The sequence below is a fragment of the Xyrauchen texanus genome, chromosome 8 (assembly GCF_025860055.1).
Source record: "Xyrauchen texanus isolate HMW12.3.18 chromosome 8, RBS_HiC_50CHRs, whole genome shotgun sequence".
Taxonomy (NCBI): Eukaryota; Metazoa; Chordata; class Actinopteri; order Cypriniformes; family Catostomidae; genus Xyrauchen; species Xyrauchen texanus.
The window spans coordinates 13,106,675-13,134,651 of NC_068283.1; the positions used below are offsets into that span (position 1 = coordinate 13,106,675).

Genomic DNA, 27,977 nt, shown 5'->3' on the forward strand with positions numbered 1-27,977 from the left:
GTAGACAGCAGGACTAAGTTGTACAAATTTTAAAAAACACCAAGCTATAGCAAGTCAGATATTATTATTTTTTTAAATCAAATTGTTTATTATGTTTCCAGGAGTGTTGGTTATTCATGTTTTGAGATGTTACAGAAATTACAGGTGATTTTGTGTAAAGCTTCTTTGGAACAAAGTGTATTGGGAAAAGCACAAATAAAACTATGCAAATAAAATAAAATTAATTGGCTTTGATTTTTATTTTATAATGTTGTTGTTTTTTCTACTTCAGCAATACAGTCTCAATGTTCTCTCTTTGCACTATAGTGGTCAGTCGTTGTGTTTAACAGTGTGCAATTTCAAGATAAATGTAATTTAAAAATGGTATATTGGATGAAACTAGAGACTCTAATCTTTTGACTCAAATAGGTTTCAATGTAAAAATGTATTTAGGTTTATTACCAGATGATCTACAGTTAGAAGTTTACATACACCTTAGCCAAATACATTTAAACTCAGTTTTTCACAATTCCTGACATTTAATCATAGAAACCATTCCCTGTCTTAGTTCAGTTAGGATCACTACTTTATTTTAAGAATGTGAAATGTCAGAATAATAGTAAAGATAATTATTTATTTCAGATTTTATTTCTTTCATCACATTCCCAGTAGGTCAAAAGTTTATATACATTTTGTAAGTATTAGGTAGCATTGCCTATATATTGTTTAACTTGGATCAAATATTTTGAGTAGCCTTCCACAAGCTTCTCACAATAAGTTGCTGGAATTTTGGTCCATTCCTCCAGACAGAACTGGTGTAACTGAGTCAGGTTTGTAGGCCTCCTTGCTCGCACACACTTTTTCTGTTCTGCCCACAAATTGAGGTCAGGGCTTTGTGATGGCCACTTCAGTACCTTGACTTTGTTGTCCTTAAGCCATTTTGCTACAACTTTGGAGGTATGCTTGAGGTCATTGTCCATTTGAAAGACCCATTTGTGACCGAGCTTTAATCTCCTGACTGATGTCTAGACGTGCTTCAATATATCCAAATAATTTTCCTTCCTCATGATGCCATCTATTTTGTGAAGTGCACCAGACCCTCCTGCAGCAAAGCACCCCCACAACATGGATATTTCTCCAAAAAGTAAGATCTTTGTCCCCATTTGAACTTGCAAACTGTAGTCTGGCTTTTTAATGGCGGTTTTGGAGCAGTGGCTTCTTCCTTGCTGAGCAGCCTTTCAGGTTATGTCTATATAGGACTCGTTTTACTGTGGATATAGATACTTGTCTACCTGTTTCCTCCAGCATCTTCACAAGGTCCTTTGCTATTTTTCTGGGATTGATTTGTGCTTTTCTTACCAAACCATGTTCATCTCTAGGAGACAGAATGCATCTCCTTTCTGAGCGGTATGATGGCTGTGTGGCCAAGTGGTGTTTATATTAGTGTACTATTGTTTGTACAGATGAACGTGGTACCTTCAGGTGTTGGGAAATTGCTCCCAAGAATGAACTAGACTTGTAGAATTCCACAATTTTATTTCTGAGGTCTTAGCTGAATATTTTTGATTATCCTATAATGTCAAAGATACACTGATTTTTAAGGTTGTCCATAAAATACATCCACAGGTACACCTCCAATTCAGTACACCTCCTATCAGAATCTAGTTGGCTAATTGTCTAAAGGCTTGACATCATTTTCTGGAATTTTCTAAGCTGCTTAATACTTAAACTGTAAACTGCTGGCCCACTGGAATTGTGATAGTCAATTAAAATTGAAACAATCTGTTTTTAAACAATTGTTGGAAAAATTACTTGTGTCATGCACAAAGTAGATATCCTAAAAGACTTTCCAAAACTATAGTTTGCTTATATGAAATCTGTGGAGTGGTTAAAAAATGAGTTTTAATGACTACAACCTAAGTATATGTAAATTTCTGACTTCAACTGTAGTTTTGTTGGTGTTTCTCCTTTGGTTAAATAAAGATCTCTCTTTTTATCGAGAACCATTTTGTGCTTGCCTATAAAGTGTTCTTGAGTTGACATTATGGTTCTTTGGAGACTAAAAGGTCAAAAGTTTAGATACACTTGAATTAATTTTAGTTTCTTATGATCTTAAAAAACCTTTTGATTGTTTTGTTTTGTAGAAAAATATACGTCTTAAAAAAAATTATATTGTTTAATGGATGACAGCAAAACAATCTAAAATAAAAGATGTTTTGATTTAACATTACCTGGCCATTGTACACTGCCCATACCTCCATTTTCTATTTATTTTTATACTTGCATTACATAACCTACTGCATTTACAAGCTTGGACAAGCACAGTCATGTTGTGCATTAGCTCAACTGATTCAGAACAGTGTAGAAATATAGAACACATGAGTCAAATCGTGAGCCAAAAATTTCAAAGAAGCACCCCAAAATGACATGGTTGTTTCAGCAATTGCGTATTTTATGTCACATTTGCTTAAATGACACTATAGGTTAGGTTTAGGATTAAGTCAGAGTGTAGGGATGTAGTTTATTTATTATTATTTAAAACTCAATAGAGCATAAACCTTCGAAACATCTTCTGTTTGGCAGAAAAATGTAACTCATTGGACATTTCATCTCTGAACTGCCGCAATATGCGTAAGGAACAGCAACGTTTTAAAAATCTGTTGCCACAGTCACCATAATTTCATGAGATCAGGCTGAAAAAACTTCTCCTGAGTTCTGTATAGCTCCAGTAAAAGATAGTTTTCTCAAGAAATTCAGGGGAACTTAAAAAGGGTCCTCCTATAGGGGCCTGATTTGCTCAGCGAGTAAAGATGCTAACTACCACCCCTGGATTCATGAGTTCGAATCCAGGGCGTGCTGAATGACTCCAGCCAGGTCTCCTAAGCAACCAAATTTGCCCGGTTGCAAGGATGGGTAGTTTCACATGGGGTAACCTCCTCGTGGTCACTATAATGTGGTTCTCGCTCTCAGTGGGGCGTGTGGTAAGTTGTGCGTGAAGAATAGCATGAAGTCTCCAAATGTGCTATGTCTCTGCAGTAATGCGCTCAACAAGCCACGTGATAAGATGTGCGGATTGACAGTCTCAGACACGAAGGCAACTGAGATTCATCCTCCGCCACCCGGATTGAGGCGAGTCACTATGCCACCATGAGGACTTAGAGCATATTGGGAATTCCAAATAGGGGAGAAAAAAAAAGATTCTCCTATGGCATCAGTATACCATTTTCATCAGTAAGCCATTTTGTTCGAGTGTTATTTGAGGTCTTCTACAGATCTCAATTCAAGCGTTTAATGACAGAGGGACAATATAAGTAGAAATAAGACCTGTGGTCACCCTCCTCCATATATCTCTCTCAACCTAAATCCCTCTGTATTGATCAGCCTAGGAGAGTACAGGTGAGAGAAGACAAATAAGTAGTCAATGGCCATGAACATTCTCCTTACGATCACATGAGTGGCAAAAGAATCATTTTCCTGGATTTATAGCCTCCAGCTGCTCTGACAACTCATGCCTCACCTTGAAGATTCAAAGAGAATCACCCAGCAGGTTACCCACAAGTTCTCCACTGCAGACCTTCCTTTAACCCCATAGCATTCAACAGTCTGAGACCCTGAGTAGAGGGTTGATTGGCATTCGCAGAACCACACAACAGCACACCATACACAAGGTAAATTATGGCTGATAGCTCGCTGTGCTGGGGGCAGTGAACCATCACTTGCGCTCTTTTCCTCTTTCTCTTGCAGATTTTTCAAACCCATATCTGTATCAGGAACAGCAAACTAAAAAGGCAAATTGCCTTTTACTCCCAGCCATGCTTGACTACACTGAATAATTGCACTGCAGCTTTGGAAAGACCTGTTTTTCTTTTATCTTATGAAGTCCTTATGGGGAGGGAAGGGGGTTTGTGTACAAGAACATATTGGTGTTTGTATATACAGTGACTCCTAAAAAGTATTTAGACACTAAAGCCACACTTAAAATACTTTATATGTGAATTTCATTGCATTAGAAAACAGTTGGCAAATTGTCCTTTCCTTAGCATATAACCATTTTGAAATTACCTTTAATCAACAGGAACCAAGACCATTTTTTGTGGATTTACTAAATGAAGTCAGTTACTCTCAAGTTCCCACAAGTGTCTTAGCAGGGCAACCACAGGTGTAGTTCATCACATTACTGGAATAGTTCACCCCAAATATGAAAATACTGTCATCCTTTACTCACTCTCATTTACATTTATGCATTTGGCAGACGCTTTTATCCAAAGCAACTTACAGTGCACTTATTACAGGGACAATCCCCCCCAGAGCAACCTGGAGTTAAGTGCCTTGCTCAAGGGCCCAACAGTGGCATCTTGGTGGTGCTGGGGTTTGAACCCCTGACCTTCTGGTCAGTAACCCTGAGCTTCAACCACTGAGCTACCACTGCTACCACTCTCATGTTCCAAACCTGTATGCATTTCGTATGTGGAACTAAATATTTTTTTTTACAGAATGACTGAGAGCCTCAATCCCCATTCACATTCACTGAATGGAAGCAAAAGCAGCATATACATTCATCAAAATATCTAATAAATAATGACAGAATATTACATTTTGGGTGAGCTAAACTTTAACTATATAAAAGCATAGATTACACTACATAACTTAAAATTGGAACAGATTCTAAAAATACTATGCATCACTGCACTTACCGATATGTTAATGGATAAAGAAAAAAAAATGGGCTTCACACTGTCAAGTCAATTCGACAACAAATTAATCTGGAGACTTGTTCTTATAGGAGCCGCATGCATTACAATGCAATAGTGCCCACCATCTTTTTCAGTGTCTGGGTTCCATAAGTATATTTCCCATTAATTTTTCATAATATCCTGCATAAAAGAGATGTAAGCCATGAACCAAACCAATCATCTCTGAGGTGAATCACAATATTAAAGGGATAGTTCACCCAAAAATTTTAATTCTCTCATAATTTTCTCACCCTTATGCCATCCCAGATGTGTAAGACTTTCTTTCTTCTGCAGAACACCAATGAAGATTTTTTTGGTCCACACAATGTAAGTGAATGTATGCCAACATTTTGGAGCTCAATCATAAGTTAGCATAACATTTATATGATAGGTGTGGGTGAGAAACAGATCAATATTTAAGTACTTCTTTTTTTTTTTTACTATAATTATTATTATTTTTTTAATATTATTATTTTTTATGTTATATAAGTGCAGAATATTATACATATATTTATTTAACACAGAAACTATAAATAATAAATAACAGAAAATTGTAGGCCTATTGTTAGTTTTCATTGTATTTTCAATTAAATTAAATGATTTTTTTTTTTTACATGACACTGAAAGAAAATGTCGTTAATCGGACGTTGTTCTTGTTTCGGGGGGTGATTAGAGGACCACTCTCCTTATGTATGACTCATCAGATGCTCAATTTTTCTGTATAGAGACAAAAGCTAATATCTTTTTTTTTTTTTTACAAAGTATACTAAATAATGATAAATAAGTTGTTTACATGTTTACCACATGCAAAAGTGAATGAAGTGAGGACAGCGTTTGAGACAAAAATACTCCATAAACAATTGCTTAATTTTGGTCTATGTCTGATAATATGGGTAGATAGAAATAAATAAAATATATTAATATATGTTAATATAGTTGTGACAGATGGATAATTCCCACCCGCCTCCTTGGAGGTGCCACTGCTTGTGCTATCGCTCTTCAAAATAAATGCCACTTGGCTTGATATTAGTTATCTAATGCAATGACATTCACACATTTTTAAGTGTGTGGCTTAAGTGTCCAAATACTTCTTGGGCCACTTTACATTCGTGGGTTGTGAAAGGAGATAATGATCATGTGCCTCTCCACAGCAGTGTATTGTAATACACTGATTGCTCAGATCTACATATGGCCTGGGCAGTGTCCAGCTTCTGGTGGAGGCAAGCATCGATTCAATAATGCCAGAGGGAAGAAAAGACAGCAACGGTCCTCAGACAGAAAGCCTTAAAAAATGCTGACACTTCATTCTACATACTGATACCTGCAGGGTTGCTGAGAGAAAGAGAGAGAGAGAGAGAGAGAGAGAGAGAGAGAGAGAGAGAGAGAGCGAGAGAGAGAGAGAGAGAGAGAGAGAGAGAGAGATGATGTTGCCAGAGCCAAGAGCTCAATCAGACAGCTTTTTGGCCAGAGGTGACTGTCAAGTATTCAACCTTTAAATACAGAAAGAGAGACAGATTGAAAGAGAAAAATTGAAGTGAGAACAAAAGAATGACTGTATGTCAAGAAATAAGGTAGGTGGAAAACAGGAGACTGAGTGAAAACATAAGCAGAGATGGGATGCTCAATTAAACATTTTTATTTAGCTACAAATGACAAATACATGCTAAAAATTGAACTAGTAAGCTGGTAATTGGTCATATGAAAGTAACAGACCTAATTCAGTGCCATATTTGATTTTTGACAGGAGTAATAACGAGGCTGTGAGGGATAAACGTGCAGTCTCTTCAATAACATGCACTGTTTAAACCTGTATAAAGGTCCTAGATCACTTCTGATTGTAACAACTCTGATGAATATATATATATATATTTTTTAGCGAAAAGATCAGCACCACTTAAAACAACAGTATAACCAATTGAAGAGACTGTAAGTCAATCCTGTCACAGTAATGTTTTCATATCAGCCAAAAATGTAATCTCAGCTTTAACTAAACTTCAACTTTAATAACTTTTGGATACCAAAAGGCCAATTGAAGACAAGAACAATTAGATGACCTATACATACAGTAGATGTCTTCTGTACGGTAAAATAATGTTACCATTACGATGCACTAAATGAAAGCACTTTTTCAGTAGTGGCCACCACAAAAGAACTGGTCAGAGTGCTGGAAGACTCGGAAAGCTGCTGGTGTCATAATTCATTTTCAAAAAGAGTTGCAGTCTGAGAGTGTGAAGATTCACCATTGGTGGTGATAGTACTACATTTCTGATGTTATACATTACAATTTATAATTCTGCTAGTATTCCCCATTTTTTACTTCATATAATGCAAAAATTAAGGTTTTACATTTTTTCTTGAATCAGAATGGGTTTTTATTGGCTAGGTTAAGTTGGTCTCAAACTGCATCTGACACATCATTGTATAGCCATATGTGTAGTTCTGTGGAGTTTAGTTTTTATGATACAGGAGAGTGCTGAGGAAGTTGTGTGGTAAGTAAGGACACAGCACTGAGAATCTGTCCCGGTATTTCTATGTAAACATACATTGATAAACGCATTTGACTGAATATTGTTGCTTTTTCAGTGTCTCGAGCCATGTGCACATCATCATTTATTCTGTTCTGAACATTCTGTTTCATTTATTGAGCTGCATCTAGGTTTTTTAATGCAACTTTGTATTCTGTGAACAGCCCCTTACTGAACTGATTACGTAATTCCATTACAAATATTCCGTTACTTGCGACGTCTGAACGTAAGAGATGTAGAACAGCTGAAAGTGAGAGTGGAGGAATCCATCAGATAGGTGTGCTGCACAGTCAGCCAGCAGGGGAAGTGCATCATAATGACTGTTTAATTACTCATCCTTTATCTTTGGGGTAAAAGAAACACTGGAAGAGAGGGAAACGCTGCTTCGTTTTGGGCTAGTGCTGTGCATTTCGGGGCAGGTTTGCGGATTGTGCAGACGGGTTTGAAGTGATTGTTCCATAGCAGAGCTGTAATTAAACCATCAGTGACAGTTTGGAGTATTTAACTTCATAATGAGCCTGATTGTGTGGAGTTCAGAGCTCTGCAGCTAAGCTCCTGTAATCGCTACTATCTGCTTAATTATGTAAAACCATTCTTTTATCCCATGCCCCTTTCTCTCTGTCTCTCCTCATGCACACATACAGACGCAGTGGGAACAGATGCGGAAACATACTTGATTCTAACTAACCTCTAAGGACACGGGTTCACTTTCGGCAAAGTTGAATGAAAAGTGAGGAAATGTAGGGTCTGTTCCAAAACCTAGTGAGCTGCCTCTCTGTCTTATACCACTGTATCCTAACAGATATAGATGTATTAAAGGGTTAGTTCTCCCAAAAATGTAAATTCTCTCATCATTTACTCACCCTCATGCCATCCCAGGTGTATATGGAAAAAAATAAAAAATATCTTAGCTCAGTAGGTCCTTAAAATGCAAGTGGATGGTGATTAGACTTTTGAAGCTCCAATAATCACAGACAGTCAGCATAAAACTTCATCCACAAGACTTTACATTAAGTTAATGTCTTCTAAAGTGACATGATCGCTTTTGGTGTGGAAAAGATCAATATATATATATATATATATACACTGTAAGTACTTTTTAACTATAAATCATTGCTTTAGGTCAGCAGCAGTATGTGCGTGTGATGTAATTGCGTTGGCAGGTTCACGTGTGAACACCCGGAAGAACAGTGCTGTTTACAACTGAGCAGGAGGAATGCTGTACAGAAGCTTTGTTGTTTTTTGTTTAGATCTGTGTTTGTATCTGTTTCTTTACTCACAATGGTGCATTTGTGTGCTTATCCTGGATGTCTCAACAGAAAGGAGAACGTGAGATTATGTCCTTAACATGCCAAAGCGAATACATCACAAAAGAGACCACGTGAACTATGCGCTCTCTTGATGCTTATCTGATGCATTTGATTATAATTAAAACATTTATAACTTAAATATTGATCTTTTTTCGCACCAAAAGTGATTGTGTCCCTTTAAAAGACATTCATTTAATTGCTGGAGTTGTATGGATGGCGTTTATGTTGACGGTCTGTTACTTTTGGAGCTTGATCTGATCACCATCTTCTTGCATTTTAAGGACCTACTGAGCTAAGATATTTTTCTGTTTTTCTTTAAATGTGTTCTGCTGAAGAAAGAAAGTTTTAGACACCTGGGATGGCATCAGGGTGAGTAACTGATGAGAGAATTAACATTTTGGGGTGAACTAGCTCTTTAAAATGAATGGGAGAAGTTGGAACGGTCAACAAATGTAGAAAGGAAGTCCCACCTTACAGGTAAAAGAGCCAAACAATTTTTAGATACAGACATCGCTTGTCAGCCAACTCTAAAACATGCATGCAAATTAGCTGAACCAGCCTGAAAAATAGCAGGTTTTTTTTTTTTTTATCTGAGCTAAAGAAGCACAATTTATGATACGATTGTTGTCAGATTTTCCTGCTGATTTAAAGTATGGTCTTTGATCATAATCTTGATTAACTAGTTTGGAGATTTTGGTCTTTCCCCCATTCAAGTAGATAGGAATTGTACTTTAATGCTGCTTGATTACACAGTAAAATAGCTGCCTGGAGGCGTTCATAAGATGACCCCCGAGTGGATCTAATCGATGTTCTAAAACACAAATATAGGCCTAGTACACAGAAATATTGTGCAAACTAGTAACTTTTTAAAATAAAACTTTTTTAATAATTTTTGATTTTGCATGAATTATAAGTATATTGAAATGGGCTAAAATGAGGAATCTTATGAGGCAATAAAATAAAGTTGCTAATCTTTTGAAACTTCCTCATTCTATGAATGTGGATGTGATGCTTTAAAATGCTGCCTTAGTAATCTGCACACTAGGTTTTCGAACAGAACTTTCAGTGATTGGTTTCATAATTCTATTGTTCATCCTTTTCCAGCTTTAAATTTGGTTTTGCAATGCTAGCAAGGGAGTGATGTGAGTGTGTTGATGGCACTACTGCCCTTGGTTTACAAATGCCGTTGCCATGCCAACTCTAATAGCCCTTTACAGAATCAATTGTGATATTTGCATGAACAATTCTCTTAAAAAAAAGGATGTAATTTCACATCAGAATGCACATCAGAATGCACTTTATGACCAACACACCTGCAAATGGCTTGTACTGTTACAACACATTTGAGAAATGAGAATCCTGGTCACCATGAGAAATGCCATCTTAACATCATTCTTAAGGTGACAACATATTTCAATCGTTGGGTGACTGTCAAAAGACCTTAAGTCAGATATTGTCATCAACTTGCATTCAAACGAGAGTCTCTAGGCTGTTGAAAAACACAGAAATCCCATTTTCGAATGAAAATTTATGGATGAAGCATGAAATGTCTTCTGTTTCAATGGAGCAGAAGAAAAACAACAGACAGATAATTGTCAACAGCAAATAATGTAACTGCAGGTTTCGGTTGGCAGCAAAAACAGTAACTTCTGCATTTTCATGTATCCCATTATGTTTTTTTTTTTTTACATCCAATTAAACACAAATAAAGAATACAGAGTGCAACACAACAAATGTCTCAACTCTTTTCTGAATGAGTATGTACCTGTGTGTGCCTGTGGTCCACATCTGCCTGTGGTCCACAGAATTAATGTTTCTAAGTGTTGGATTGAAGTGCTTTGACTTTACTGATTGTGTGATAAAAGGATTCATTTAAAAGAATCTTGGGAAGTCTAATGTATGAATGTCTTTCCTCAAACAATCAATCGGTGAGCATTAGTGATTCACTGCCAGCTTAATTCTGGGCTCAACACACAACAAGCTGAGTTGTGTTTACCATTCCAAGTTCACGAACGTATACAATGCATCAGTGCACGGCATCTCAACACTATGAACTTTGTTTGCCATTGCCCCAGTTGCCTTGGTTACAGGCAGGTACAAAATGTGCAACCGCCCAAGGGAGGGTGTGAAACGCCATGTTTGATTCTGTCTGCCGCTGGCCAACGAGCAATCTGCCTCTCACACCTTCTCCTACTGGGACAGTAATGGACATTGCTATGGCAACAAACCACTCCTTAGCTCTTGCCCACAGAAGGGCAGTGGCTGATTGGTATAACCAGAACTGGGCTTTTTATGGCCCAAATGAGTATCTCAATCAGTCGTTTCTATTGGATACAGATGCAATTGTTTGGAGAATGAGCAATCTTCTCAATATCAGCAAGAGAGGGAGATTGTGACAGAAATGACTTTGACCTGCGCTGGATTGATGCTGCGTTCCATTCAAAGTCAAATGTATTGTATTTCTACTTCAACCATCTAGCATAGTTGGACAATGCTATCTATTGTATGATTCTTGGAAGATGAGACATATGCTGAAACAAAATGACAATGCTAGAATTAGTTTTGCAGGTGTGTGATTAAGACATTGTATACAGTGTTTCACACACCTGTTTCTGCAATCGCTGGTCATATAATGAAGAAACATTTACAGTGTCATTCATTTTCTTTACTTAAAAATTAACATTTAAAATTAACTTTTTACATCTCACTGGTTGCCATCATGATCACTTGATGTCATACACCTGGTTTATTTCATGGCTAAGAACTCTTTTTTTTTTTTGTTAAAGGATTTGATGAAATCCCTATTAAAAACATGAATAGAAATCAAATTCTTCCTGAACCAAGAAGACTGGAAAAGTGGCCCGTCACTGTTGCGCACTAATGAGACAAATTCTTTGCCAATATATATATATATAGGGTAATGTATCTCTTTAGTATGCTTAAATATGGCCACACGCTGTGCTTCACTGACAGTCTTTGACATTTGCTTGGGAAAGTGGAAGTGACCAGAAGAAGGCTGATGGTGCTGACACACAGCTAAGCTGCTCTCTGGGAGGACGCACCCAACAGGGGAATAGAGCAGCTCAGACATATTTAAAACTCCAATACTTTTTTTCATCCTTATCGGAATGAACCCAAAAGTCAATGCAGTGTTCAAAGTTAACAAGATTTGATCTGTTCAATTTTTCACTGTTCAACTTCTCTTAAAAACCACTACATTACCCTTTGAAGGCAACCTGCTGGAAGAGAACGGCACATTTCCATTCAACATTTTCCGCTGCGTGTACAAGTGTGTATTTACTTTCATTGGTAAAATACCTTCTCCTATCCTAGCTTAAATTGCAAAAACAACTGTAAGTAAGCATTCATAGGTTGATTTCCCCGAAAAGTGTTAACACTATGGCTCTGTAGCTATCGAAACATTGAAATGTTTTTTGTTTTTGTTTTTGAGTATGTTGACCAGCCCAACACAGCAACAGCCAATGGCTTGAGTTTTGGGACAGGACTCATTGGGTGCTTCTCATTTCTGAAATTGTGCATCTTGGTTTCCTTTTCTTGCTTCCTTTCCTCGCTTCCAATCTCCTCCCTCTAAGGAAACAAAGAAAGGGTGCTAAGAAAGCAAAGGAGGACAGAGGAATCAAAGCCAGATGGATTTCTAAAATTAAATGTCCTGATCACTCAAGCAGCTGCAGTAGTTCTTGACATTGTTGTTGAAACTTGATCAATTGATATTTGTACAATTAATACTAATAAATCGAGATGCACCGTTAAAGTATGTGACAATTATAGTTTATTTAAACCATAAAGGTGAAACATGAATTCAATCTGTTGTGTCAGGGGAGGAGAATTTACATTTGCGTCAAGTGGTTTGGCCAAAAAATCTTCCGCCTAGGAAGCTCCTGTACTTCCTCGCTCTAGCATCCTCAGTACACTTCCTCCATCCTCTGTCCTCCCCTGATGCATTTAGAGAATTGGTACTACCTAAAGATGGCAGTCTTTGATTGGTTTCCGGGTCAAATACTTGAAGACGAAGGAGCGAGGTTATAAGGAAGCACAGTATATAGAAATGAGTAGCACTTTCTGTGGAAAAACCTGTTGGAAACAATCAGAACTCCATTTGGTGATGCTATTGGCACAAAAGTGGTACCTGCAATTGTTACCTTAAGGAGCTATTTCTACCAGATCTAACCATTCAATTAGGTCTAGTCTAATGTATTCAGGTTCATTCATGTTAAACATTTTGACATGGATAAAACCATGTAATTTAGATAGAATTTATCTCATAAAACACATTGTTTAGGTTAGCTGACAAAACATATTTTTTAGTGCAGAAACTTGGCTTTAAAAGAAACTTGGCTGTTTAGAACAGCAACTGCTGAATCCAGTCTTCCCAGAAACTTCACCCTGAATACTCTATGTGTACACACACACACGCACACACACATACACACACACACACACACACACACACACACACACACACACACACACACACACACACACACACACAATTCTAAACATTATGTCCTGCAGGACTCACTGCACAAAGAAAAACTGAATATCTGCCACCTTTAAAAAAGCAGAGAGAGATAGTGGTGTAAATACAGACACTTTAGCTCCATGTCCTCTTCAGAGTGTGCAGCCAAGTGTGCAAAAACAGAGGGAGGGGGGGGGTGGGGGGTGGGGGGGGGGGGGACTGGGGGAGAGAGAGAGAATGAAAGCAGACTCTTGATTTGGCTCTAAATCTGGGAAAATATAGAAATTTTTCTGACTTTTTCTGACCCTTCCTGTGTAAACGCTAAGCTGCTTTTTCATGCATAATTACATATGCAGATAGATTGAGTGAATTATGATATGCATCAACAAAAATTGCCACTGAGAGACCACAAACAAAGAAGATACTTAACAGCACAGTTTAGAGATTCTTCTTATATTGCAATCCGATCTCTGCAGTGCCATATTCCCATCCACACTGAAATGTCATATTACAAAATTGAATAAAAGATTGATCACATAGACCTTCAAAATTCCCTTTAACCCCACTTGTTCCGGCTATCATACCCAAAAAATCAACAAGAAGGCCTGCAATGGCCTTTAATTATATGTATGATTATGTTCCATTGTAATAAATCATGAGTAATGTGCCGGGAGTGGCAGACTTTTGCACTGGAGTTTGGTTCAGAATTGTGAGTTGAGAGCGTCTTTGTTTATTATTGCATGTTCATATTGCTTGCGGGAAAAAAATATGAAACACCCTGTCAAAACCCAGGCTGATCAGAGACCTATCACACACTCCTCAGTCTCTGCTTCTCTTCCTCTTGGCTGTCTGCCTAATAAACATTTATTATTCTCATATGTTTGTATATTTATCTACAGTAATGAAAACAGAGATATAATCTCACTGTGGAGAAATTGCAAACTGCACTACAACGTGTAACATTTGTGCAAAGCGTGGTATAGTAAACATTAAAGCTTTGAGGACTCCATGAAAACTGCTTTTCTGTAAGCGATTTCAGCACCACTGTGGCACCACACTGAATTGCAGTAACAAACTTTTTACAGCTTTTTGAAGAAAATGTGTATGGTGCTTGCCAATGCTGAACTCACAGCCACCAAGCTAGGGTGTTCTGATTGGTTGACAGGTTACAAAATGTTTGAAATAAAAGCTAGGCAAAGAGTGGTTTCTAGAGCATTGCTAGGTTTACTCATGGCCAAAGTCAAAAGATTTGTATCTTATTTTAAATGTACTTGATCTGACTCTTCAAGATGACTTGTGACCGTATATACTACAAGTGAAAATCCCATTCATTTTCTCCATAGAGTAGATTTTTAAGAATAATTTTTCAACATTTAAAGACAGGCCTGAGCTCTGAGGTTGTAAATCGATGATATATGTTTCTGCTGAAGCCAACTCTGCATTAGTTCATTTTTAAAACATGTGTGTTTAATAATAGAATTTCCGGTAAAGAAAAACACTACCCATGATCTTGGATGGAAACGATCCACCAATCAGAAAATCGCAGCAAAAAACAACATGCACCAAACGAGCATTGCAGCAACTACCCACTCCATTTCCATCATTGCAAATGATGTAATCTAATGAAAAACAAAATAAAAATATCAAACGATTGTTTTAAGGTTATTGATTGTTATTACGTATATGAATAATATATTAAGAGCGACTGGAGTCATTCATAGTGTGTGATGGGAGTGGGTGGTCAGGACACCTATTTCTGTTATACTGTATCTGTCTGATAGCCCAAGAAGGCACATTTTATAAGTGATAATCTGAAGAAGAAGAAAAAAAGAAATCAATTGCAGCAGCTTTAACATGAAGACATATTTTATTCTATTTTTAAGATTTACGCATTTAATTTTCAGAGCAATATTTAGTAAAATTGAATTATGCAATGTTTAACAAAATTAAAAGTAATAAAACTTACAATATTTAGTTTTTATGTTATTAAATATGACTCAATTCAATTTTTTTGAAATTTCTTAAGAAATTAAAATGAGTAAATGTTAAAATAATTTTTTTAGTGTATCACTCCCAAAAATATTTTTGCCTATTTTTAAGATTTACCATTTCAATTTCATAACAAAATTCCATCAAATTAAATTTTTTAATGTTTAACAAAATTAAATGAATAAAACTTAAAATATTTCGTTTTTATATTATTGCACTTGATTAAAGATGACTCAATTTAATTTGATGGAATATTTAATGACATCGAAAACTTACATCATAAAATTAGTTTTTTTGGGGTGTATTTTTGGGAAAATGTCAAATTATTATTGACATATTGGCTAATGTATTGCATTACAAAACATAATTTAGTATGTTATATTTCAGATTGAGAAAAAAAGTAACTCTAATCCAATCATCAAACTGGCCCTATCTTGTATGTCACATTTCTCCTGGGGATATGCATGTCTTTTATGCAGTCTCAAAAATCCATTGTTTGTGAAACAGACTGAGCTGTCAATACAAAGCTTCCTTCTCTTTACCCATTCTCTCTCTCTCTCTCTCTCTCTCTCTCTCTCTCTCTCTCTCTCTCTCTCTCTCTCTCAAACACACAAACACACACACACACTCAAGCGACTGGGCTGCACCTTGAGAAGGGTATTTCTTTGAATCAGCGTCGGAGCACCGCAAGCTCACCAGTCACCTTCCAACCTCTGCAACTCAAGATCAGTCAGTCGATCCCACTTCAAAGCGCGCTGATCATTCTTTGAAAGAGCTTGCTGTGAGGGGAGCCGCTATACTTCATCTCGAGGCACCGCGCCAGCACTGACCTCTTGGTGGCGGTCACAAGGGAAAGACAGGAGACTAATCATCAAACACAAGGCGGCTTGTTGTTCCGTGGCACAGTGGGGAAAATCTGCCTCCGTGAGCGGAATAAACCCCAGCGCGTGCCGCTCGGTGATGTGGAGCGTCGCGTGCGCTCGACAGAACGCTGACAGAATCCTTCGCGGACCTTAAGGAAAACAGGCGAGTGCCCAGAGAACTGCTGTTGGTGGTGGTCGTAACGCTGTCATTTCGAGGGGAATGCATCTATTCAGTGCCATGTTCCTGCTACTGATGTTATCGTTTATACCCTGCGAGGTAAGATGCATGCCTAGCATGTTAATTATTTGTTTTCATTAAAACTTGTGTTGCAGAAACACGTATTCACTGCCGTGGGCATACCAGGAGAAGAATTGCCTATTGAATGCATTGTTCCTTGTTTCTTGATGATCAGTTTCTCAACAAGTGGTGAGCACCCCAATTGGAGGTGAATTATTGTTGGTTGTAATCATATTTATAAAAGGAACATAAAGCTTGTACTGAACTCGATTAAGAGAGCAAACGCTCGAGGACAGAAAAGTTGGCGATGAATGACTGTCTTCAGAAGAGGTATTAAACTATCCCTCAACCCTAAATATTACACAACTTGTATACTGTTCATATTGTTAAAGGGGTTGTTTTTCGTTTATTCCCCTCGGGTGTACATTTTTTTTCTCGCGCTGGCTGATGGGAACTGAAGTGACAGTTGTGAATTGAAGTGAAGGACAGCACATTACCTGACCTAGAAATATTAATGCAAAGCAGCACAGGCGAAAATTTCACACTGTATTTCAGTGTGAAATCTTCCTAGACTTGTCTTCTATTAGCTGTTTATCTCGTTTAGTTGTTGTATGTGAACTATTTCCTACAATTAAACACTTACAATCGTGTAAAAGTGCATTTGAATACACATGTATTTAATATTCGCGCAGTCAGGACCCTGGACAGCGCTCAGTCCATCAATCGCGTTTTGTGATCGCCTCGGATATTTCCACTAATGCACTCTGTTTTGGAGGAATCAGGGTGAATTCAGGTAAATTGCGCCATTTCTTGCCAATCAGTTCTATGACAAAAAGTGGTCAAACTGACATGAATTCACTCTGTTTGTGTCACAGCGTATGATAATGGATAAAAGTATAGGTTTAAAGGAATATTCTGGGTTCAATACATCAGTGGATAGCGTTTGTGGGATAATGCTGCTTACCACAAAAATGTATTTCGACTCGTCCCTCCTTTTCTTTAAAATAAAAGACAATAATCTGGGTTACAGTGAGGCACTTACAATGGAAGTCAAAGGGGCCAATACGTACATGTTTAAATACTCACCCTTTCAAAAGTATTGACACAAGCAGGGTTGGGAGGGTTACTTTTGAAATGTATTCCACTACAGATTACAGAATATATGCTGTAAAATGTAACTTGTAATATATTCCGTTAGATTACTCAAGGTCAGTAAAATATTCTAAATACTTTGGATTACTTCTTCAGAAATGGTAGATTTTTCACTTGAAAAACTCTGTCAGCACAGTAAGACGAAATACATATGTTATAAATACATTCTCTGAAAAACCTAAATATCTTATGCAGTGTTGTTTCTAAAACAAGATAAATCAAATTTACCTTGTTTTAAGGATTTTTAGATATTTGTACAAAAGGAAAACAATAAAAAAATATTATCAAGAATATGATTTTTTATCTAATATCAAAGGTCTTACTCAACGTTAAAAAAGTATATAAAAAAAAATAATAAAAAAAAATTATAGTTTCTGGTAACGTGTATGTAAAATGGCTAGAAATAGCATTTTAGCTTAGCGTAACGCTGACAATTTACACAAGGTTTATTTCTATTTCTTCTGCTCCAAACTTACTTCAAACTTACTTCTCTGTCTGCTCGTATGAATGTAACACATCATAAGAAAGTGTTTCACTGATGTTCAAATGCACTTTGGATCACATCATATATATGTATAAATGTTTTCCATCTGAAAGGACTAAATATTAAATGAAACAAATGACAATAAAATGCAAATTAATCTGTTCAGTAATCAAAATACTTTTTGAACGTAACTGTATTCTAATTAACAATTATTTAAATGTTAACTGTAATGCAATACAGTTACTTATATTTTATATATTAAATATGTAATCACGTTACATGTATTCTGTTACTCCCCAACCCTGGCCACAAGACATAAACTATATGCATGTTAGCATTATTTCAGTGTTATAATATCGCTTTCTAACCTTTTCTGTGTAAAGTTTTATCCAATTTAACAACTTCGTTGCCATGATGATATAATGTCATAAACCAATGCCGGTACTATCCCATTTGGCACCCTAGCTTGTGACCCCCCTGGCTTCTTGAGTAGGCAGCAAACCAAGTTGTCTAAGATGTTAAAAAAAGAAAAAGCCAAGAGCACCAAAGCATTCGTTTCTGGTGATTTTAGAAACATAATTTGAACATTTTCTACATGCATTGTGTAGCATTAACGAAACTATGGACTAAAACATATTGACACCATTGCACAGTACACAGCACAAGATAAAATTTATCAAAGTAATCTTTCTTAAAAGGCTGCTGTGGCAGTATTGTGGTGCAGTGATAGTACAGTATAGTAGATTTATAAAATCTATCATGGTAGTTATATTGTAGGCTACTCCAAGGAACATGTCCAATAAACATGGTGTTGGCTTGGTAATTTTTGGTACTTTTAAGTGCTTTCATGTAATATTAGTATTTTGATACACTTTCATGATGACTGAATGCAGCTGCAGGTTTTATTTCATTGAATTGTAAGCAAATATCCACTTCATTCAGCATTGTTTTTGTCTTCTGTCTTCTAAAGCATCCCGTTATTGTTTTACTGCTTGACAAAGAGCTACAAATGATTCAGCCTGCATATTAGACAAATTTATTAAGAAGAACCAACTCAAATCTCTGGGTTTTGGAACACAGAAGTAAACATTTGCAGGGTAAACTTCGACATGGGAGTGAACGGAAGACCACAGCAAATATTATTTTCACTTACCCCTTTGCTCCAAAGGCCAAAAGAAAAATCCACTATTATGTTTGAATGACTTTCCAGAAGAGGAATAAAACAAAGAGTGGTGGATTAAGACAGTAAGATGGGAGAAGTTGCCAAATTTACTGTCACTCTCTCAGCAGCTGTAATATAAACCCCCTCACAGCTGTGCTAATTCATTTTATAAAACTAATTCCAAGGTAATATAACAATAAGCATAATGTTAGAAATGTGGCCATGTTCGCAATGGTATAGTATCCATACTCCTCTCACAGTACTTGCCAAACAAGTGCTTTTATAAAATTCTAACTTTAACATTTCTGACTTTAATCCCTCAGAAAATTCACCCCATTCACTTCCATTGTAAGCACCTTGTAAGTAAACTTGATTTCTATCAGGAAGACTTGCAGACTTGAGTGAAATTTAAGATGACATTTATTGATGAGTATAAAACAGAAAAGTAATGTCTCTCTTTGGCATGGTCTGGCGGTCCGAAGAAGTTGTACTCGGAACCGTCATATTCTGCTGGAGATAGGAGGCAGGGGCGAGGAGCATACCCCCATGCAGGACGGGACTCAACTGGTGGTGGTGGAGTGGTGGAGGTTGCTGTGTTAGCACACTGAAACAGCAATGTGATAGATTGTGAGCAGACTTACAAAGCAATGGCTTACATGTGATTGGCTAGGAGTTACCCACCTAATGGTACGATGATGTACAGCTGGTAGTCTTCCCACTAGAACTACACTGCGCTTACATTTCTGCTATTTATTATTATTATTATTATTATTTGTGCCGATCAATATTATGCCACAAATGCTGTCGATTGAGCTTAACTTGTGTTGAACCTGGTTAGTCAAGACATTGAGATATACAGGTAGTCAATCTCACAGTGAAAAAAAAATGCAAAAGTTAATTTGTTAACCGTTACTCTGCATTTTAACCCTTTTTAACCCCCTAAATTTACAATGGTAACCATAGTTTTGTGCATAATATTATAGTTGCTGAAAAACATAAGAAATTAACATTATCAATTTATTAATACAATTTCAGAATCTTTCAGTGGTTTTGTTTAATTTCTTTGTTAAAGCTCACAGAAGTAACATATAATTAAACGCATCATCTCCACATCTAATTATGTAAATGTCCAGGAATGTTTTTGTGTGTTTTTATTTAAATCCATTCTTACTTACAGTATAATAACATGTTATTTATATAGCTGGTAGTAACTGCATATAATAACATAGTTATATTGAGTGTTGATGTTTTCTTGTTAGCTATGCCAAGATTTTTCTTTCTTGTCTTTGTGTAAAAACATGAAAATGAAACATGAAAATTAAGAACAGCCGTACAAAAATTTACCATGATAGTACAGTTAAACTTTTATGTCACCACTGACATAAAATATTGAATAAAAAATAACAACTGATAAAAAAAAAAATCTCAAGGAGGGTTTTCATGTTATTATTTTGATAACATGTTAAAATTATGTTATTATATGTTACCATATGTAATTACCTGCAATTTAAATAGCATGTTATTAAAAGTATGGATGATTTTAAATAAAACCCAAGAGCATCTGAAGTCCTGCAAAGTGGCATAATTAGATGTGGGAATAATGCATTTAATTATATATAACCTCTGTGTTGTATAAAACAGTATGTTAAGCAGTCCTGTCCTGATTTAATACGATTTAATTATAAGGTAGGTGTATGCGCGGATTGTGAATTTGGCAGTGCAGCTGATCCAGACATATATTATGGTTTGGAAATGAGAACACATCATTAAAGTATATATGAGAATCCTACAGTGGGATAAATGTAGGTGTTACTGTTTCTTCACCACAAACTGCTCATAATTGGCCCTGGGGGACAATTTGTTGTAACTGTTTGCATTAAATATTAAATGGAAGGGAGAAAAATGGCACCACCCTTCTCCCTGATGTAGCAATGTAGGCATAAAAAATGTATGAATTCTTCTGGTGTGTCTGGTGTGATAGAGGAGTGCTCCTCATGAGAGGCAAAATAACATCCACACGCACCCATACACACACATACCTACAAACTAACACACATGAACAGACTCATAGTCACAGATACATCTCACGCCCTTGCTTTGAGCAACCCATGAAATATTCAACATGCTTTAATGAGACAGATGCACTGGTTTGCTCACAACGTGTGTTTGTTAAGTACCCGCAATGCCCCGGGGTCCTGACAGTCAGTGATGCAGATGAGCGCCTGCTTGACCTTGGCATTCACCTTTTGTGATGGAGTTACATGACTAGTGCACTTAGCACTCTTCACTAGCTTTCACTTAGATGTATATATGTCTGTGCCTTAAGTGTATATGTCCATATACTGTATGTGTACAGTGTATGTGTAATTGTAATTGTGTACTCTCTGATGCACATTGTGCTTTTCGATTGTAAAAGCCTCTTAAATAAGGACAAGCAGTGGCTCCAGTTCTATTAACGCCATAAACTGGATGAGACTGGGTTTAATTATACTCTGGGAAAATGTGGATATGTAGAGCTGAATGCAGATTAGCAACAATAACATTTTAAAAAATTAAAAGCTAATTTTGTTCTTAGCTCTTTGCGATGACTCAACCATCATTAACTAGAAACTGTGAACACACTTCAATTGCTTTAATGGATGTAACTGACATGTTTGCTTTATTATTAGAGTAATGCGCTCTATATTATTTATAGGCACTTGGTGGTCCACCTTTACTGTCTGTTTCAACAAAGCATTTTAATTGGGGGTCTCATTTTCTTAGTTAATTTTGACTGGGCGCTCACAGTTGGGATTGGACATCTATTGACTGCAATCATTAGTGCAGGTTCAAAGTGATAGACTGGTGAGGGCTACTGCTGGGCATTAGGACTTAGAAGAAACTGTACTTCATAAGAAACCCTACACAGCATTTCAAAGAAATCTTATTTTCAAGTTTAATGCTGAAAAGTAAGTGTAAATAGTGGTAGCTACTGTTTGTATCTATTTTTATCTATGTTGATTCAGAAAGTTCACGTGCCTGAAATCAGTCCCATTCTCCCAAATTACTGACAAGCGACATTTTCCTTTGGCACTATTGATATTGTGCTGCACGAGCAACCTCCGAAAGTCAGGTTCTGGTCCCTTGGAAACCTGGAAGTGATCATTTTCACATAAATTATGGTAAGTGCAATTTTCACTGGAGCTCACGTCATATCTGTCAAGACCGTTTTTCCTGGGAGTCTCCCGTATTTCACACCAATCTCCCACCCCCACCCATTTTATTATTTCTCCCGGGAAACTCCCGTAATTTGTATGGCCCAAACCTGGTTATATGAATAATCACATCAATATATTATTCTAAGGTTGTCCAGTTGCCAGATCTTGTATGAAATGCATACTACTCAAACAATCAACACATCATACAAAAACAAAAGATAGGCTACATGTAAATTAACAACAGCTGGACGGAGAATTTAATTTAATTTCTCGAAGCCATATCGAAAATGCCCACGCCTTTTGCAAAGTGTGTCGTGTTGATTTTAATATCAGACACGATGTTACTCAGCACATTAAATCACAGCGGCACAGTTTGTATGTATTTAGCCTGCTCCTGCCATCCAACCACCAATTTTGGTACCCAAATGTTGACAGGTATGGCTCACATCTGCCCACACTGTATATTCAACAGCACTTCCAGCTTTGGTCACTTGGGGCAGTGTATCATATTTTGGTCAGCAAATACCGATTTCAACAGCAAAACTTTTGATCTACTGTTGCCAAATTCACAGTGAGATCTGTATGGATTGGAAAATGTGAAATGGTGAGTCGAACTGCACAAAAATTCCAAATAAACATGTTCTACCTTCCTGGCCACTGCTCAGATCCCCAAATTGCATTTTTTTTTTTGTAGTTTTGTCTGGTAACACCAGACTTTTCGGGTGCTTTTATCCATGTTGTGTTACCAGAGCTATTTACACCCAAAACTTATATTCACTCTGTATTTTTAAATATACAGTGATTACAGAAATGTTCTTAGATTTGAAGTACATTTGCTGAAATATCAATCAGATGCTAAACATGATGACAGCAACATCTTCATCAAGTGTAATTAGCTGGTGCGTTAGAGGCTAACGCACAAGCTCAGATATGCCGCTCAAGGGGTCCAGTGGATGTGTCTGATCATTCCTTGCTTTAATGGCATCACAGAGCTGTCAAGAAAGAGACGAATATCTCCTTTGAGCTGGAAGGCAGACTAGTTCCATTTTCAAACCGTCCATCAATTAAATTATCATTTTTTATTACAAAAAAAAGACACATTTCTATGAGACTATAGGGGAGGCCTGGTGACCACACTCTTCGGCTCTGAGAGATGTAGAGATCTCGTCACTTTAAGCATATGTAATGAGGAGGTAGTTTGTTTACTTATTATTTAGCCCTGTAATATCAAACCCTCTATAGGGTAGACATGCTAATTGTTAGTGACTGTGAGGCAAAACCCTCATAAGTTGATCAAAATCAGTTTGTGGTCTGATTTTTGCATTGTTTCATTAATACACTGGAGATGCACATCAAAGGCAAATGGCTTGTAAAGACTGTTTAAATGTGCAAGCCTTTGAGAAATATAGAAACTGCCTGCAGTGAAAATCAAACCAGCTGAAGAGAAGTGAAGTAATGTGCTTGGTGTTTCAAATCTGCTGTTCACCAGAAGGTCTCTGTTGTACTTTGGAATTCACTTAAATGCAGTCATTTAATAATCATCTCAATAGAAACTGGCTGCCGCAGTCCCAAGATTATCTTAAGAGGGAAATATGAGATAAAATGAATAATTTCAGTTAAGCTGTAGTTGGACATAATTTCTCTTCTTCTTCTAAAAGAGATTAGTCTGGCAGAGTAAAGTAAAGACTTCATGGATCATAGGAGTGTAGGTGGAATTCATGTTTATTTCACTTACAGCTGGTTGAACTCACCAGGAAGTAATTGTGCTCGCTGATAGCACTGTTTTTTTGCACATGCTGTCTGCATTGTTTTCACGCCTAATTCATGAGAGAAATTATGCAAATCAGGTAACAGTACAAACACAGGAAAAAAAATTGTGCTATATGCAATTTTTACGGCCCAATTCCCAATCTCACAGGTTGGTTCTGAGTGCTAGATAGTGGAAAATGCATCAGAATAACATGATCTGGCATACTTTACTAATGTGATTACCACACCTGAATAAGTTCTTTAAAATGCCAAAATTGTGTGTGATAGCACATTACGTCTGGATATAGGCCTGTGTCAGATTCAACCTATTCTCATTGAATGAATGTTACTATAAATACTTTTTTGTAAACTGAATTTTAAATAAATAAGGCTGGGCATAGAAATGCATCTATTCTCCGACTAACAAAATGAGATGTCACTTGAACGCCCCACTTTGCAAGCAGGGGCTGCTTGAACTTACTCTCGTGCAGTCTCATGAACAAGCAGAGGAGAGTCGTTCCACTGTTTCACTAAATAAAACATTAGATTTCACTTTGTTTCTCACCAAACCTTATCCTAAGCTTTCATAACAATTGTGAGTCTCATGGAATCATTTATTAGACTTCTGATTTATACTTTTGCCTTCTTTGAATAGATGGTCACCTGTGCTCTGTCACCTTGCGGTGAGTCCTTACCTTATATTTTTCGGGTTACGAGCTGTGTCATGTAGGGTTTTCACTTTACCCAGTTACACAGTATTATCGTTCTCAGGGCCTATGCTCGCTGCCTTACCTGGGTGGGGTGAGTTAGCTTCCCATTCAGTGCACTTGTAGTAAGCCTTATTTCAGACTAATTTATTTTTGCTCCTTGAGATTCTATCACAGTCTTCCTTATGTTAGTGCTTTTTTAGTACTATTAAGAATTTCTATTAGCACTATATATTAGTAGACTTTATTCTAGTCTGGGGTTCATATGCACTCTCATTGACCACGTCTTAACGTGACATGGGAAGCAACATTTACCAACTTTGTAAGTGTTTCAGGATATTTTTTATAAAGATCTTTCTTATGGTCAGTACTTGATAATACTCTTTTAATGGATTCTTTATTCAGAGTAAATGTTAGGAAGAAGAAAGACTAAATTATCAAAGATAGAGAAATCCAATAATATACGTACATGCAGTATTTAGCAGTTCAATACTGTGAGTACCATGGACCAGACTTCTAAAATAACATTTGAAACTTACTTTCAGTCAATGTTGGTGTATGTGTCTAGAGCAGATGTCGAGTGTAGCTTACTTGTAGGCTGTTCTCTCGAAGCGTTGCTCTCTTGCAGTCGTGCGCTCATGCTCCGCTCTTTGGAGAAGTGAAGTAATGCGTGCTAATCCTCTTATATAGGCAGTGTATGTGATACAATATCTAACATCTTTGCAAAAAGCATCATTTTGCACAAAGCATTACATACAGCACAAATCTCTCTGCCATACTTGTAGCCTGTATGGTCAATTGCTTTGTGAGTGTGGTCTGTAACCAGAAATCAACTACGGAATGGAACCCCATCCCCACTATAAGTGCCTTGCTATAACTAGCCAACTTACCTCAAGTAGGTTTATGATTTATATACAGTATAGTGTGTGTCTCTTGTTTTCCTCAGCACATATCACATTACCATTGGGTAAATTATTCCTGTATGTAAGACAATGACTGAGGGGAAATGAAAATACAGGGAATCCATGAGTAATTAATAAAGAATTATTATTATGAGGAAATTACTTACAACCTGGAACATTATTCTAAAGTGAAAATACAGGGAACAACATTAATGAATGATTATCAGGTACAGAACTTTAATTCCACATTACAAGACGACAAATTATAAGAACATTGGAATTTATTGTGTTGATAACATGTTTTCAATATTTTGATAATTAAAAGCAGTTCTTCAGGAGGCATGACTGAATTCAATAGTTACTGATTAGCTAATTGTTACTTAACACAATTATAAAATGCTGTTACATACTGATTATTTAACACATCTTCCTTAGTAGTTAATAGTAGTGACATAAGTGTTAATGAAGAATTACCTATTAGTTCTGCAGTAATTCCTTATAAGTTATGCATTAAGTAAGATACAGTATTCTAAAGTGTTACCCTTCCTTTTACCTAATATGGGTGTCTTCCTTTATTCGTACACACATCTTTCCACACAGGATGTGGCTAGATGGTTTCTAGTTTTCACTGTCACTTAAAAGCATTCCTTACAAAATATTTATAATTTCATCCACTTTTGGAGTTTTGTACTTATTGTTTTCTATGATCCTTATTCCTTTTTGAGGAGGATGTTCCAATTCTTTTAGAACTTAAACCACTATGTGACAATGGGAAGAGAAGCACTCCATTTCTCCTGACACACCATAAATTGCCGTTGTATGACTGAGCACAAATACATTTTCACAACTTTTGCCTTTGTGTTAAGAAAAAAAAAAGTAAAATGGGGTTGTAACAACTCAAGGGGTGAGTAAACAATGACTGAATGTTCATTTTAGGGTGATCTATCCCTTTAATCTCTCATTTGCGTTTAGGACGCTATTAGGTTTAGGTGTTGGTTAAGTGTAAGGATGTCTGTTTTTTTCACCTTTCATTTGGATTTAGGACACTATTGATTAGGTTTATGTTAAAGTTTTAGTTCAGGGAGGCACATTTTACCCATTAAAACGTCTATCTAAAATTCGTCTTTAAAACCTCACTTTTTTTACTCACTTTTGGTGCTCCATGCAGGGGGAAACCATAGCACAATGTGTAATGAAGCACATCATTTTGCCAGGGTGATGTAGTTTTCATGAGATCAGGCTGGCCAGATTTGGACAATGTTTTCTACATTTTTGATCATCATTTCATTTATTACTGCAGCCAATTGTACACAAATGCATATTTTCAGTTTGCAAATTGCTTGCCAAACTACTTTTATTGTGTGGTAATAAAATTCACACCAGTCATATAAAAAGTTCACTTTTGTGAAGAAGGCACATTATACAGTGTCAAAAGGATAACCTGCAATGTGTACTTTAAAGAGCTATTTCTACCTGATCTAAATCTTTAAAATAGTTTCTTTTTGGTGTAACCTGATGTATTCAGGTTGATTTTTGTGGTGTTAAATACTATTTTTGACTTGAATATAACCAGTTAATTTATATGTAACTATAAAGCAAATTTTTTAGGGTAGCATTTCTTCAGTGTATAACACTGTTAGTATAATTTACATAAATGAGGCATGTTTACATTGAAAAGAATGGCAATGGCTTAATTTAGACACATTAAATGCCTGGTTAAACTGGATTGCAGATTCGTCCCATTGATTTTTAACTTAGGCTTTTGTGGGCTGTGAAATAGTGTCCATCCAATCAGGATCTAATAGAATAAGCAATTGGTGACAGCTTGAATTAGCTCGAGCAGTGCAGAGTACTTGTGTGGCACTGGCTCAGTCTAGACTGAATAAAAGCAACTGCTTCACAAGCTAATGAAAGTTTTGCATTTAAAGACCATTTTCTATAAGAGTTATGATTGGTCCAGTCCAAGTACATTCCTCTTGCCCACCAGCTAAAAGGCCTATTATACACCCATTTGACCAGAAGTGAGATAATGTGTACGAACATTTTAGGGCTCCTTTCTAAAGTTAGCCTGGCAATGAAAATGGCTTCATAGTGGATTTTGGCCGTTAAGAGACTCATAAATATAAAGAGCTATGATGGTGCTCTTGGACGTCATACAAAAGGAGGAAGTGATGTGCACACAGTCTCAATTGCCTATGAGATCAAGGACATCAAGAGGTTGGTCAGACAGGATGTGCTCTTCCAACCATCGGTCCAAAAGGGGAATTAGAGAAATGAAAGGGCCCAGGACCAGCAGCATAAATCTTCCCTCCAGAGGCGACAGTACACACAAGAACTGTGTAGCAGCATATAAAAAAGCTACTTTAAGGTGTTGGAAAAGCGTGGGTAGATCGGTGCCAGTCATTTCTATTCATAAAGAAAGCAGAACATATTTTTTTAATAAACTTAAGATAAAAAAAATCTTAATTTTAGTTGGGATGAGTCAATGTTTTGGGAATTTGTTGAGAATT

General features: G+C 36.7%; 1 protein-coding gene across 1 annotated transcript in view; it reads left to right on the forward strand.

Moving 5' to 3' along the window:
- Positions 1 to 15,659: 15,659 nt before the first annotated feature.
- Positions 15,660 to 27,977, forward strand: part of LOC127648041 (noelin-2-like) — a 135,675-nt gene continuing 123,357 nt past the window's right edge. Inside the window, exon 1 of the mRNA XM_052132619.1 lies at positions 15,660 to 16,153. Coding sequence (XP_051988579.1) covers positions 16,097 to 16,153 — 57 coding nt within the window. The 5' untranslated portion in view covers positions 15,660 to 16,096. The remainder of the gene's footprint in view (positions 16,154 to 27,977) is intronic.